Genomic DNA, 13,841 nt, shown 5'->3' on the forward strand with positions numbered 1-13,841 from the left:
CTGAATCCGAAGGAAGTTGAAAGGAGAAAAGATGTCTATGCTTTTAGGGTTGCTTGCATCTCACATATTAATTTTGGGCCACTTTTCAACTGTCTTGTTTGTCTTCAGGAAGAAATTATATTTAATCTCTTTAGTATGTGTTTGCGTTGTGGAACTTTTTTCCACCATGAGATTAGCTACATCTCAAGAAGGGTACATGTGTGCTTTGAGTGATACTAGCATACCACTGCCCTTCTGGCTGCTGTCAAACCTGCATTTAGAGCAAAGCAGATTTCTAGCAGATTCGCTATCAGAAAGTTTTTAATCCAGATAAATTGTTAGGGAATATTAGGGGATTATTTTTCTTCAAAAGCTTGGTAAATTATCTGCTGCCTGGAATAGTCTGAATTTTATGTAATAAACGTGCTACTTACAGCTATTGAAGAGACCTTTGATCTCTTAGCATTCTTCTAGCAATGTCCTATAGTTATGTCTGTTGGCCTTTTACTTTAAGTTTCAAATGTAGGGAATTCTGAGAAGCAATTACTGCCTTACATAAGCGGGAAACATTTGGAGTGTGTGTTAAAGCTACTTTTCTGTGTTACTGTCTGTTGTGGGGCTGCTTGCAGTTCCCTTAGTGGCCTTTTCCAGTCCTGTGTACCTAAATTGCATTTAGCTGCTGTGATTTTGGTTATTTTTTCCTTTGGCTTTGATTTAGGAAGTCAGCTTTTGGGGCATCTTGTTCAGGGATACATTTACCTGAGTAACTACTTGTGTCCCCTTCAGCAGCGGGGTAGATGTTGCCTTTTGGCTCCTTTTTGCTCCTAGAGAAGGCTTCAGTATATTGCATAACTTTAGGAGAGACCTTTTCAAACCAGAGTAGTTTGTTACTGAAGTGAGAATATTTCTGGTTTAGCTCAATGAATCTAGAAAAGTGGCTGTGTATATTGCATATACAGGAAGAACTGTATCTTGGTGTCCAAGTCATCTTACCTGTTACAGTTTTGCTCAGACTTGTACATAATGTGGGAGCCTGTGGTTAAACAGTTTTCATCTTAAGCTTATAAACCGTGTGAATCTTAAAGTGATTATTTTCTGTGCTAATGAGAGGTAGGAATCTGGTTGCTATCTGGGCTCTTTGTATGACTCAAATTTAGACTAAAAGCACTCAGTGACCTCTGCTGTGATTCAGGCACTACTGATGTAATCTTAAATACGTTCAAAGGTGCTCCTAGCTATCTTGATACTATAAAAAACCCAAATTGATTGAGACCCAAGGTGCACATTTGGCAAGGTGTGTTTTAGGCTTGAAGTGATCCTGTTTAGTTACACTCTCAGCTGCCTTCCTGCACATCAGACTTTTCTGGGCTTGTTTTTATGTGCATATATGATCGTTTCTCAGTGTTCAGAACTCGGATTGCTCTTAGCCCCCATGCTTGTGCTTGATGACAGAATTATTTTGCAACAGTGACCCAGAAGAAATCACTGCCAAAAATGATAACCATCATGATGGTGGTAATCGTGTCCCTAGGTGTTATGGGAGATGCATGAGGTTCCCTTTCCCATTGACGTCAAACTGCAGACTCATTTCCTTTAATTGAAATTTGGGATCTTCCTGGTATCCTGAAAGACTTCATCCTGGATATCAGTGCTGTGACAGTATATTTCTAGAAAAAAGTGTGGTATCTTTTTACCATAACAGCAGGTAAAACCTGTATAGGAACACACAGTGTAAAGAGGTTCTTATCAATACAGTGTTCATCTTACTCTTTTGTTCAGTCTTCATCTTTCTATTAAGGACTTCATCTTCTTTACAGAGCAGGAATCAGATTTTTATTATTGTTGTTATTATTATATGTGACTTAAAGTTTCTCTTATGTCTGAATTTTCCTCTGAAAATAATTCTATTTGCAGGTTGCTGTATTTACTTCAGCAAGAAACCTCTAGCACAGAACTGAGAACAGAATGTGCAGTGGTCCTCGGAAGCCTTGCAATGGGTACAGAGAATAATGTCAAATCCCTACTAGACTGCCATATTATCCCAGCCTTACTGCAAGGTACTTTTTCCTTAATGGAACTATGTTAGTAAATGTTCCTAAAGTACTCAAATAAGCAAAGATAATGAAACTGAACAGTAGATTTTGTCTATATTTATAGGATTACTGTCACCAGATTTGAAATTTATTGAAGCTTGCCTGCGATGTCTCCGTACCATATTCATCAGTCCTGTAACTCCAGAGGATCTACTGTACGCAGTAAGTTGTAAGCAGATTATTATGTCCTTTTAAAACCTATAGAGTTGGGGGGCGTGAAAGGTCTTGTCTGCAGTAGTAATGAGGACTTGTTTGACCAACACTGTTAGCATTTCTCACCTATGTTTAAGGCATCTGGTTCATCTAACGCTTACAGCAATATTTAGTATGAGGTGGTCAACCAGGTAGCGCACTGGTAAAAGAAAAAACTGGAATTTTCAGGCTTGTGTGCAATCTTAGGTAGTAAAAACTGTTTCTAAGTGGTATTTACAGGTAGCATTATCACAACTATATTGGAAAAAGTTAGTTTCTGAAACTTAAAATTTTATGTCTCACTGTCTTCCCACTGCAGATGTGAGGGTGCTTGCTTAGTTTTTGCACTACATGTGGAAGAGATTCACTTCCAAAACTTCTCTGCTTTTAGTTGATATACGTGTGATTTACATTTAACTGATAGAAGGACAGAAAACGTCCTTCACCATTGCTGTAATCTTGAGTTCAGCTTGGAGCATGTGAGCAATAAGGCAGCTAGTGCTGACCTTGTTCAGGTGACTGGGCAAAGCCACTGCTGTGGAGTCCTGTCTGAAGGTAGCAGGGTCTCTTGGCAGCTTAGACACAAAAGGCCTTGCCCAAACTCAGTCACTGTCTCTTACTTGGAAGGAGGGGGAAGAAGGTTCTGCAGTCTTCCCTCCTTTGTCCCAGTGTAAGGGATGAGGCAAGCTGTGGCATGAAAACTGTACTGTACCAGCATTCTCTTTCTGCTTGGAAAAGGATAGCGTTGCACCAGTCTGCTGGCTGGAGCTCACCCAGCAGGTCCAGCTTCTGAGGGCAATTGTCACTTGCTGAGGAAGACTTAACGCTTACAGCGAAGGACACAGCTGGCCTCTCATTTCATATTTCTCTGTGGTTTGGGTGTCTCTGTTACCATTAGAGACAATTTCTGTGTTAAGTCCTCAACAGGTTTTCTTCATGATTTTTGTCTAGTTGTTATGTGGTGCTGTAGTGATGTCTGTTTTGTTCCCTGTTCCTTGTCTAATGTTTTCTTAAATTTTCATTCCAGAATTAGGTATGTAAACTTATGATGGACTCAGTTTTACCATACACCTTTTCTGAATTTCATCTGCTAGTTTAGTCCATCTTACGAAGTCTTTCTGCAGCTCTTTACAGCTTACCCTTGTATTTAATATGCATATATAGCCAGCCAGCTTTGTCCTCCACTGTTCACTGCCTTTTTTCCAGTTGTTTCTTTGATTGTTCAGCAAGGAGACTCAATGCAGATTGTATGTGTGACCACTGAAGGCACCTCTCCTGAGCGATCTGAGTTTCCTCTTTGTGTCTCTGTTCCTTCCTCTGACTCGGCCTCATGCTCCTGGATTCCCTCAAGTCAGCCTGTAAGAGCTCATAATTGCAGGGGCATCTGCTTCCTGCTGTCAGCATCCAAAGTCAGGGCTGAAGGTGATTGTCTCCATTAACAGTTTACACCTCTTCCTAGGGATCGGTCTCAATAGAGGCTATTAATTGTTCCCTATTTGGAGGAGAGATTTGATATCTTGAAGGGAGAGGAAGTGGGAGAATATGTAGAGAAATGTGAAAACCAGTATTAGCATGTAAATTACCACTAACATTGTGGGAATTATATGCCTATGATAATGGATTTTCTGTTTCATCCTTTGCATTCTGTGCTGTGCAACAGTGATGCCAGGACTCTGCTACCCTATTCCTTATTCAGGCAAATGTGATGTCCCTTAATGAACTATAACTACAGGAAATGATCATCTAGGGAGGGTACCCTTGTTCTTAAATTTCAACTGTAATACCCATTTTCCAATCTCCCATTCCTGTTGGACACCTGAAAGTTAAGTGTTTTGTGACTGTCCTTAAGGTCCTATTTCTGCAAATCAGCTTCTTGTTTTCTTCTTTTGTGGCCATACCCAAACCCATGCTTTGAAAAGTAATGAATGCAAATCTTTTGAAAAGAAGAGATATTTTTCCTGTCTCTTGGAAGGTATAGCCACAACCCCCACTGCTGCAAGCTGTGTTTCACAAGGCAACAGTTGAGAAGTTGTCTTTGTGATTAAAGAAGTAATTATGGGCCCAATCAACACTTTATGGTAGACACTCTGCTTTTGTGAGATTGAGAATAACAGGAAGAACTTAAAAGTTCTCATTTAGCCACCGTGCTCCCTCTTTGTTTCTGATCACAACAGCTCCAGGGAGACTGTCGCCATTTCCATATAGCTTCAGATCTTGAATGAATGAAAGGGCTTATTCAGCAGCCTCTTGAGTTCTGCCTTTTATCAGGTGCTATTTTAAAAGGTAAGAGATTAAGTTTGTTAATGGCTTTTCATTTTTGTCCAGCAGTTCTGGAGAAGACTTCTGAAAAGTTGATTCCTGAGTTGTATCTAAGATAGAAATTTTTTCCAGGATTTCTTTGTGGTTTGACTCTGGAGGATGCTGTCTCTGAAATGTGGGCCAAGACTATTTCCAAGACAAGAAATTACGACTTAGTTCAATGTCTCCAAGGCTGTTACAGTCACTTAGAGGTTTCAGAGGACCTATTGGTTAAGATCCAGGATACAGAAGCACTTTAAAGAGATCTGCTTAAAATATTTCTTTTTATTTGTAATAGGTTTGGGAGAGAATAAACATAAAATCTCATTTAAAAAAAAAACAATGACCAAAACCAAGCCATCCACAGTAACCTGAATATTTCTTCCAGCAGAAATGCTAGGTGTCAGAACCAACATGTGTCCTCTTGAACCTTTCCTTATAGACAGGAGCTGGAATGATAAACTGCTGGCAGATTTGAGCAGTTATGTTCCATTCCAAAGACAAAATAGTTCTTACTTTGTCTATATTAGGACTCATTCTGAGAAAATGTGAAGACCCATCCATATGTATGTAGAGATGAATGAACGCTGAGCTCTGAAAAAGGCCAGGCTTTCAGTGTCTGATACCGAGATCTTATGGCAGGTTTGCTGCAGAGCAGTAATCTGTGCCTGCTGTGCCAGGTAAACACATCTTGTGGAGACTGCCTTCACTGGAATGGTGCAGGATTTGATACCGAGACAGATTTAGTGACCATCCTGCAAGCGGAAATGAGCAATGACATGGGGTCCCAGGGTGAGGGATCTGTTGAGATGCAGATGCATGTACAGACTTGTTTTTAAATTGTAAGATTATACTGGGAAGTGTTTTGTGTGTCCGAACTAGCCAGCTCAATGTGGCTAGGAGTGTTTTGGCTTGCTGAATAGATTCAAACACCAAGTCGAATCCAGTTTGATGGATAGCCTGTTGCTTCATCTCCTGCTATTGTATTTAAAACAAAAAGAATGGATTCAGTGGCAGAAGACCCATGAAGGCATTCTGCACATTTCCTTACAAATGTCCTCTGTTGTGATCCCATTTTACTTCTTCAATGTGACCCAGATAGCAATTTCTCAATAAAATTGTATCTGTGGCTACTATGCTGGCCTTGAAGGAAGAGGGCAGGTGGCAGGTATGTTCCCTGCTGTGAGTGAGTCTGTCCTTACGGGAAGCTTGGAGGATGAAGGCACTGCAGCAGGTTGACTTTCTTCCTGCTGTTGAGACAATGAGGAATGAAGTTTCAGAAATGTCACGTTTTCCAGCTTATGTGAGCTACTGATGTTAGGTGAAAGGCATTCCTCCTTACTGTTCTGGTTTGAGATGAAAACCTAATGTCACCTGGTGATCAGCCAGGCTTGATGAAGGGGAGGAGGAACAATCGAGGGGACAGGGCTAGCGTGACAGAACAGAATATGTTACACCGATTAATAATGAGGTGTTTAACAAGCAGTGAAACTACACTGCAGAGCGTACATGTGTTCCACCATGGCTCAGTGATATGCACTTACTAAAGGAAGAATCTAGGTCATCTTCTAATGCCTTACTCCTTTCATTCCTCCTAACTGACTGAGCCCATATAGCAAGGCTAAATGTTCTCTGATCTGAACTGTTTCCTAAAAATCAAAATTGTAAAATGATGAATTCTAACTTAGAGAGCTTGAATTTATTTGAATGAATGTAAGAATTTCAATTCTCTGACTTGGAAAAAAGAATAATAATCCTCTGTTACAAAAAAATGTTTTAAGAATAGGTCTTGTCAATTTTGGGTTGATGATAAAAAGGGATATGAAGAATGTAGGTAGGTGTTCGATCCAAGCAGGTAAATGCAATTCTTCTAACTCTCTCTCAATTTTATTTGGATGGGCAATAATTTTGTTACAATATGTGCAATGTCTAGATATTTGTCATAAGTTGCCTGGATCTAGTCTTCGTTAGCAGACAACATTTTAATGGATTTGTGATTCTCATGGGTTTAACTGCGAACTATAAGTGTAGACTCAATGTTGCTTACTAGGGTTGCTTTGTTACTTAGATACTAACATGAAAAAAGTGGAATTATGCAGCCTCATATTGACACATAATTACTATTCATATTTAGTTGGAAGTCAGTAATACCCACACATCTTTTTACTCTTTCTAGATTATTTTCTGATAAACATACCAAAATTATTGTAGAAGTTGGATATATTTTAGTAGAATCAAGGGGCAAAATTCACATAATTTTCCCACAAGCATTAAGGAAGCACTCTTGCAACTTTCCAAGTTTTTTTTAACCTTTTCATACCCACAACGTACCTGATTTGATGGGACAAAATGAGAAGGCATATAAAATATATCTCCAAAGAATCACTTCTCAAACATAGCCTTTTCTAGTCCAGAATATCTAATAATACAGTTCTTCATGTATTGATAGAATTTCAGGGAACCTGTACTCCATTGATTGCCAGGATTCATTAACCCTTACATATGCAACATCCTTGCTGGGGTCACAGTGATGCCAGAAGTACCCTGTCAGGATGTTTAGTACCAGGACATCCCCATCTCATAAATGCTAAATTAAAATGCTTTTCATCATCCAGGAATTTACCATTGGTCCATGAGGCCATGCTGGCCAGTAAGATAATATCTTATGGAAATCATTGTGTGCCATTATGTTCCCGCTTCTGTAACTCTACAGTAGAGCTTCCAAACAGAAGCTCAGTTTCTGTCCACTTTATCTTTACCAAAACTCTCCAGTTTATTAAACTGCAGCCAAAAATACGCATGTCATTAGTGCTGTTGGAAGTTTTAGGTGAAATGTAACTGTTGCACGGCAATATCACTGGCTAGGATGTGAAATAAAAGTTTTAGTTCCTTACCTGATGTTAGGTACAGGTAGAGAATTGTTATACATTCATCTGTTGAATAAAAGAGTTTAACTGAGTAATTATTTTGTTCAAGAATGAAAGCAGTATATTTTTATCCATAGTTTGGGACATAAAAACAAGGATATGGGAAGATATGTTGTAGTAGAATCTGAAAGATAGCATCAGAAATCTTCACTACTTTAGCTTCAGGTTGATTTCCAGCAGCTCCTGATACAGAGATTGCCTTCTTGCACTTTTTGTAGATTTCAAGTGCTATCTTCGTTAGCAAAGAATAATCTAAATGCTATCATTGGGTATTTGCACTGAAATCTTGATTTTCATAAGCAATTCCACCAGGTGAAGTTTAAATATTAAACATGTAAAACCTTTCAACCAGTTCAAGGGAAGGAGGGAAAGTCATAGCCTGTTACAGGACCACTTTGGAGTTGGCATTGTTCAGTATCAGATGTGCATTGCTCCTGTGATAAAGGTGACATCACATCAATGAATTGCATTCCTTGCCTGACACACACAGGTACCATACGTACCTGCCAGTATCTCTCTGTAGGCCAGACAGCTGTGCAGAGCAGGCCATAAGAATTAACCAATGGATGCAAGGGTCAGACCTAGTTGCAAGCTAGTCACCTGTGATTTAGCAAATAAATGAGTTGCTGCTCTCTGGCTTTCTCTTTCTCCCTAAGAATCTGAATACTGACATCTATAAATTCTTATCTAAAATATTCTAGTTAGCTGAGAGAAAACCGAATTTAAGGTAAGGACAAAGTACAGTTATAAAGCGACATATAATGCAACATATAATAGTGGGTGCTTACTAACTAGAACCCTACCTATCTGGGGGAAGAGACCAAAACAGGACAAACATGTTTTCTTCCCGCCAGTTTAGGTTTTCTGCTTCCCGATACCCTGAAGTTTGCAATGTTCTATGGTTTTCTAGATCATGTAAACAGAAAAACATAATTACCAGCATTAGGGAGCATGGTGTCTATGCTTCTTCAATAGTGGCAGTTTGATTCCTTTTTAGCTCATGGGAATCCCTTCTGGCTAAGGATTACTGACCTGGTGCAGATTTTTTCACTCTGCTCACTCTTCATATATTTCTTTGGTTGAGAATTTTTGTACCTCTTATCTTGGGCAGAGGAGTATCTATCAGTTCCATTAGACTTTAACTTTTAGATGAACATTTACATCCTTCTAGTTGCAGTGTTTGAAATAAGCCAGATGACACAGTGATTTCCTTGAAGGAGATTTCAGGTCTGCATCTTAACGTTTTGAAGCTCCTGATGTGTCTCTTTTCTCTTTCCCCTACCCTCCTGACTTCCTGATTCTTTTGTTTAAGGTTTACTTTTATCACTGATAAGCCTCTTGGCATGTATATATGTATGTTGTTTTGAGCACTAATGTGGCTTGATATCTTCAGCTGTCTAACACAGAAAATTACAAGAATCTGTTTTAATGGGTCAAATGTGTTAAAACACAGAAGAATTCTGGGTATATTGTCAACTTGTTTTTCTTTAGCTCAAAGGAAGAAACACTTAGTTTTGGGGACCTGCTATTTTTTTTTTTTGTAAGGTTGTAACATGTTTTTTTGAGGACAAGGCTGGCCTGCTTCTGTTTGATTTCTCATGGGAGTCTGCTGCTCTGCTTGGCATACACCCAAAACTCAATACCCACTTAGTTTACACAGCACCGCAGGCTTCCCTCTGTCAGGGAGAGTCAAGAGACCCTTCATTATGGTTATGACCATCTCTGCTGTTACAACATACCTGTAGATTTAATTTCCACTATTGCCCTGCAGCTGAACCAGTTACTTGCAGGCTTTTGGGTTCTGAAGTTGCAAAGAAACAGAGATGTGTTTGTAGATACACTATGTGTAAAGGCAGAGGAATAGCTGAAGCTGCTGTTGACCAGACACGAAGAATATTGCTTAGTATAGTTTGTCCCTTGCTTTTCCTATGCACATAAGCATGCAGTGAGCATGGATATATAGCTGGTGTACCTGGAAAAACTCCAGTTTCTAGTAAGTAACTTCCCCTCAGTAGCATACTGAAATGGCAAATGAGGCTGTTGCATGTTGATCCTTTCCAGTTATTGAGCAACAAGCAATAGAAACAAATTATTTTTATTCTCAAAGTGTTTCCTGGATCTGTTGTCCTGTTGTTTTCTGTTGAGAATAAGAAGGCTGGATCATTGGCAGCAAAGCTTTCTAAAATTAGTTTGCTAATTTTTTTTTTATATTTTTATATATATATATATAAATATTGCAAAGCTTTGCCTAACCTTAAATACGTATACAAATAAGAGAGACTTATGCATGTTTATTTTGCTAATATAAAAAAGTGTGGTTGAAAATTTCCCAAGTAATTGTGAAATAAAATGTTTCATAAACTGCTTTATATCTCTGAAACAAGAGTGATTAAAACAATCAGGCTAGTGCTACTTTCATTACTGCAGGAGTAGCTGAGGAGCTTGAAGATTTTACTCTAATCAAACCTCTTCCTAGTCAGAGGGTTGCAATCCATCATTCATCCTGCAGGTGAAACAAGATTCTGAGTGACTTGTATATAGGGTCAGTATAGCATAAGTCCTTTGGGAAGGAAGACTCGTTCAGTCTTTCATCTCCTCTGTTCAGCACTGTTTATCTTGTGGGTTTTCTTTTTTCTTTCTTTATCTCACAATGTTTCTTTTAATGTCACTGCAGTTGCAGCCACTAAAATGTGCTGGTAAAAGTAACTGAAGGCTTTAAAGTGTTGTGGTTTTATAACTTGCCACAGAGCTTAAGTAACTGGATGTATTTTCTGAAGGGAACTTCAGAATAATGATTTTCTTTTGCTGATTTATTTGGAATTCTCTGTCATTAGAGTCTTGTGTACTAATAACATCTATAGTGTGTGTTTGACTTAAAGACAAAGGAAATTATTACCCCACATAAATCTGTTAGAAAGTGAGTCCCACAGAATTCAAGGTGGAGTGTGCATTGTTCAGCCTGGCACCTTGTTCCTCTCCCTGCTCTTTTCTACTTAGAGCCGAAATTAATCGGTAAGTAAATCACGCTTGTAGTAAGAAAATACTAAGACAATTCTTGGAGTAATTGTTTTTGGTGACCATGTTTACAATTGGTATGTTTTTCCCCCCAATTCTTTTATTATTTTCTCATGAAATAAAGATTCTGGAGATAAATCCCAGAAGCTTTATACCTAACTTAATTGACCTTTTATGTTTTTGCATGAGGATTTGGCTCTGAACTGTCAACTGTGCCTTAAAGTCTCTCCTGTACTTCTACAAAGGTCTTGGCCTGTGTCCATACAGGTTCCAGTGGAAGGAGAACATTGAATGCAGAATCAGCAGTACTCTTTTAAGTAGCAAACTGTGAAGAAACTATGCTGAAATACAGTGTTAATACTTTTTTTTTTTCTTTTCTCACTTGTTTCCAGGATACTACAGTTATCTCCCACCTCATGGCACTGCTCAGTAGGTCTCGATATACACAAGAATACATATGTCAGATCTTCTCACATTGCTGCAAAGTAAGAAAGAGAATTCATGTTCTTTATGCAACTTGTTGTGTTTCTGGCATATAAGAAACTGTGTAAGATGATACTGCCTTTTGTGGCAGGAACATTAGGACAGTAATGACTGTACTGTTACTGCTCTAGATCTGCTGGCAGATTTATTGGGGTTGATACATATTTCTCTACAGTAAAACAAAATATGCAAATAATTTTTTTACAAAGTGTGTCTATATTTATACCTTTAGCTACTAAACAAAGTCAACCATCTAGGCGAATATCATTCCTCACTATTATCAGTATAAATTTTAGAAGGCTTTTGTTTTTTTCATCTGGAAGTCTCAAGACAGTGTGAGCATCTCTTGGCAGAGGTCTTGATACTGCTTTCAAGACAGCTGTTCTAAACCTGGAGATTTTTTTCTAAGAGGTACTGTAGGTTGAGAGGAAGAAAAATGCTCTTCTCAGTTAAGCTGTACCAGTTACAGGTTTATCCAGGTGCATGTTCATTCCTGCTATAGAATGCAATTCTCTCGATAAAGGAAAACTAATTTAAAAGTAGGAGCAACTCCACCCCGAACATGGAGGTTTTTCTTTCCCTCCCCACCCTCCCAAGTTTCCACACACCACTGCTTTTTGTATTATTGTTGAGTTTTGTCGGTAGTTACTGTACCCATGGGTTATATGGGAACGATATCAAAATAATTCAGTGTAGGAAATTAGATTTTTACAGCATCTTTACCTTTTATAAACAGTTTAAAAGAATATAGATTGTATTTACCTCCCAGACTAACAAATGAAAAAGTTCCAGAATTTATGAATTTAAGTATTTACCTAGAAAAATACCTTTCTACCTTATCACTTACAATGAGCCTTCTGGAACTCTGAATTATTCCTTTGTTAAAAATGTATTTTTCTGTACCTTGACTGTTACTTGTGTACATTCATCCAGTTGTGTTTCTTCTGTTAGGTGAAACTGAGGACTGAAAACTGTAGAGTTAGTGTGATATAAAAATATAACTCAGCTGCTAAATTTATAGAATTGTTTAAAGAAAACATTAAGACAAAATCTTACACTGGACTGTGAAAGTTCAGAACTGTAGCTAATATTGGAAAAAGAATTTGGTATTTTGAGAATAAAAGTGCACCAGTGAGGCATCTCATGTTTAAGCGGCCCTTGGATGCCTCCTTAGTAGGCTGAGTAGCTCGAACAGATGAAAAATCATGCCATGTTGGCTTACAAGAAAGTAACATAGGACTGACTATAGGGTGGTATAGAAGTCAGTTCATATGATCAGGGGTTAGCTCTGTAGCAGTATAAACCCTGTTGGCTATGTGAGAACTACTGAGTAGCTTCAGGTAATAAATCCAATGTGGCAACGGTTATTGTCATCTTTTTCTGAGTGTGTTACTTCCCTGTAGCTCCATTAACTTTGGGTGACTTAACATATCAAATATGTTGTTAACAAAGAAAATGTCAGTCACTTAACAAGAATAGAGTAAGGAAGGTCTTGTGAACTCACTACGCTGTTTTGAATGTCTCCTCTGCTCCCCAGATCTCTCTTTAACAAATTTTACAATGAATGTTTTGAGAAAACAAGTTTTTGGAAAGGAACAGTTGATTGTGTGAATGCACAAGAAAAACAGGGTGATGGCTATGAGTATTAGGAAATAGTTGCATTTACAGAATAAACAACTGCATAACAAAAGAAATATTTGAGGTTGAGTAAACAGATCATCACAAATGTTAAATTGATCAAGAACTCATTTTTCTTTTGCCTAGGCAAATACAGCTGTTCAGCAAAAACCTAAAATGCCCCCTCTTTTTTTTTTTTCCTCAGTTCTTGGGCTTCAGGTCTGATTATCAAGGTCAATTACAGTGTTTTAAGACATAACAAAATATGTCTAATGCAGCAAAGCAGAATTTGCAGGTTCTGATATATATGGATAGGCAAAGTACATTCTTATAATTAAAAAACACCCACTAAATACCAAAAGTTTCAGTATTCACTATATTTTTAATGAGGACTCCATTTTCCTCCCCAAAAGGCCATGAGTGAGACAACCTTTCTAAGTTTTTCCTGAAGAAATAAGTTACTGTAAGCTTTTGTATTTAGGTAAGGCTTAGCATATGTTCTAAGAGGTATTGGTGCTTTTCTTTCTTTTTTCCTCATTTTAGTAGATTTGTTTATTAAACTTACAGTGACATATCATAGCTCCTACCTTCCTTGTTCCTGCTTAGATCTTGTACATCCATTTTTTCTCTCCCTGGCCAGGGTCTTGGTTGGTTGGGCTTCTCAGGTTTCTTTCTTTCTCAGCTGCTCAGATTTCCCTGGGAAAGCTCAGACCTGTTCCCTTGAGCTAGGAAATCCTTAATTCAGGTTCCTAGCATATTGCTGCTGGTTTCCACTTTTACTGCTTAGTTTTACAGCTTCTCGCTGCATTTTAATTAAAATTAACTGATGGAAAACATTGACCCTGGAGAAGAGCCATCTTAAGCAAGGCAAAGTGTTGATTTACAGGGGGAGCAGATGCAGTACTTAACATATGGAGCCAGGATTCTATCAACATACGAGCAAATAAGTAAACTGAAATCAGGTTGATGTACACGGTATGCTAAAAATGCAAGTCGAAATTTCCTTTTAAGATTCTCTCTATTGCAGTTGATTTGTTTTCAGAGGAAGTGATGTGAGTGGTAAGCTTTACTGCTTTAATGATCAAATTAAAAAGATAAGGTATGCATTTGGAAACACATGGTTGTATAAATAATTTGAAAAGATAGTTCTGGAACTTACATCTGAATGTGGTGACATCTCCACATAAGGAGTAATTTCACCACCAGTTGAAAATTAAAATCTTGTGTCTGGGAAAGA

General features: G+C 38.2%; 1 protein-coding gene across 7 annotated transcripts in view; it reads left to right on the forward strand.

The window, feature by feature from the left end:
• Window positions 1–13,841, forward strand: part of ARMC8 (armadillo repeat containing 8) — an 85,814-nt gene that overhangs the window by 32,635 nt on the left and 39,338 nt on the right. For all 7 annotated transcript variants that reach the window (XM_080409765.1, XM_080409763.1, XM_080409766.1 and 4 more), the window contains 3 exons: window positions 1,894–2,036; window positions 2,137–2,234; window positions 10,897–10,989. In XM_080409765.1, coding sequence (XP_080265891.1) covers window positions 1,894–2,036; window positions 2,137–2,234; window positions 10,897–10,989 — 334 coding nt within the window. The remainder of the gene's footprint in view (window positions 1–1,893; window positions 2,037–2,136; window positions 2,235–10,896; window positions 10,990–13,841) is intronic.

Source organism: Falco punctatus (assembly GCF_963210335.1).
Source record: "Falco punctatus genome assembly, chromosome: 13".
Lineage (NCBI taxonomy): Eukaryota > Metazoa > Chordata > Aves > Falconiformes > Falconidae > Falco > Falco punctatus.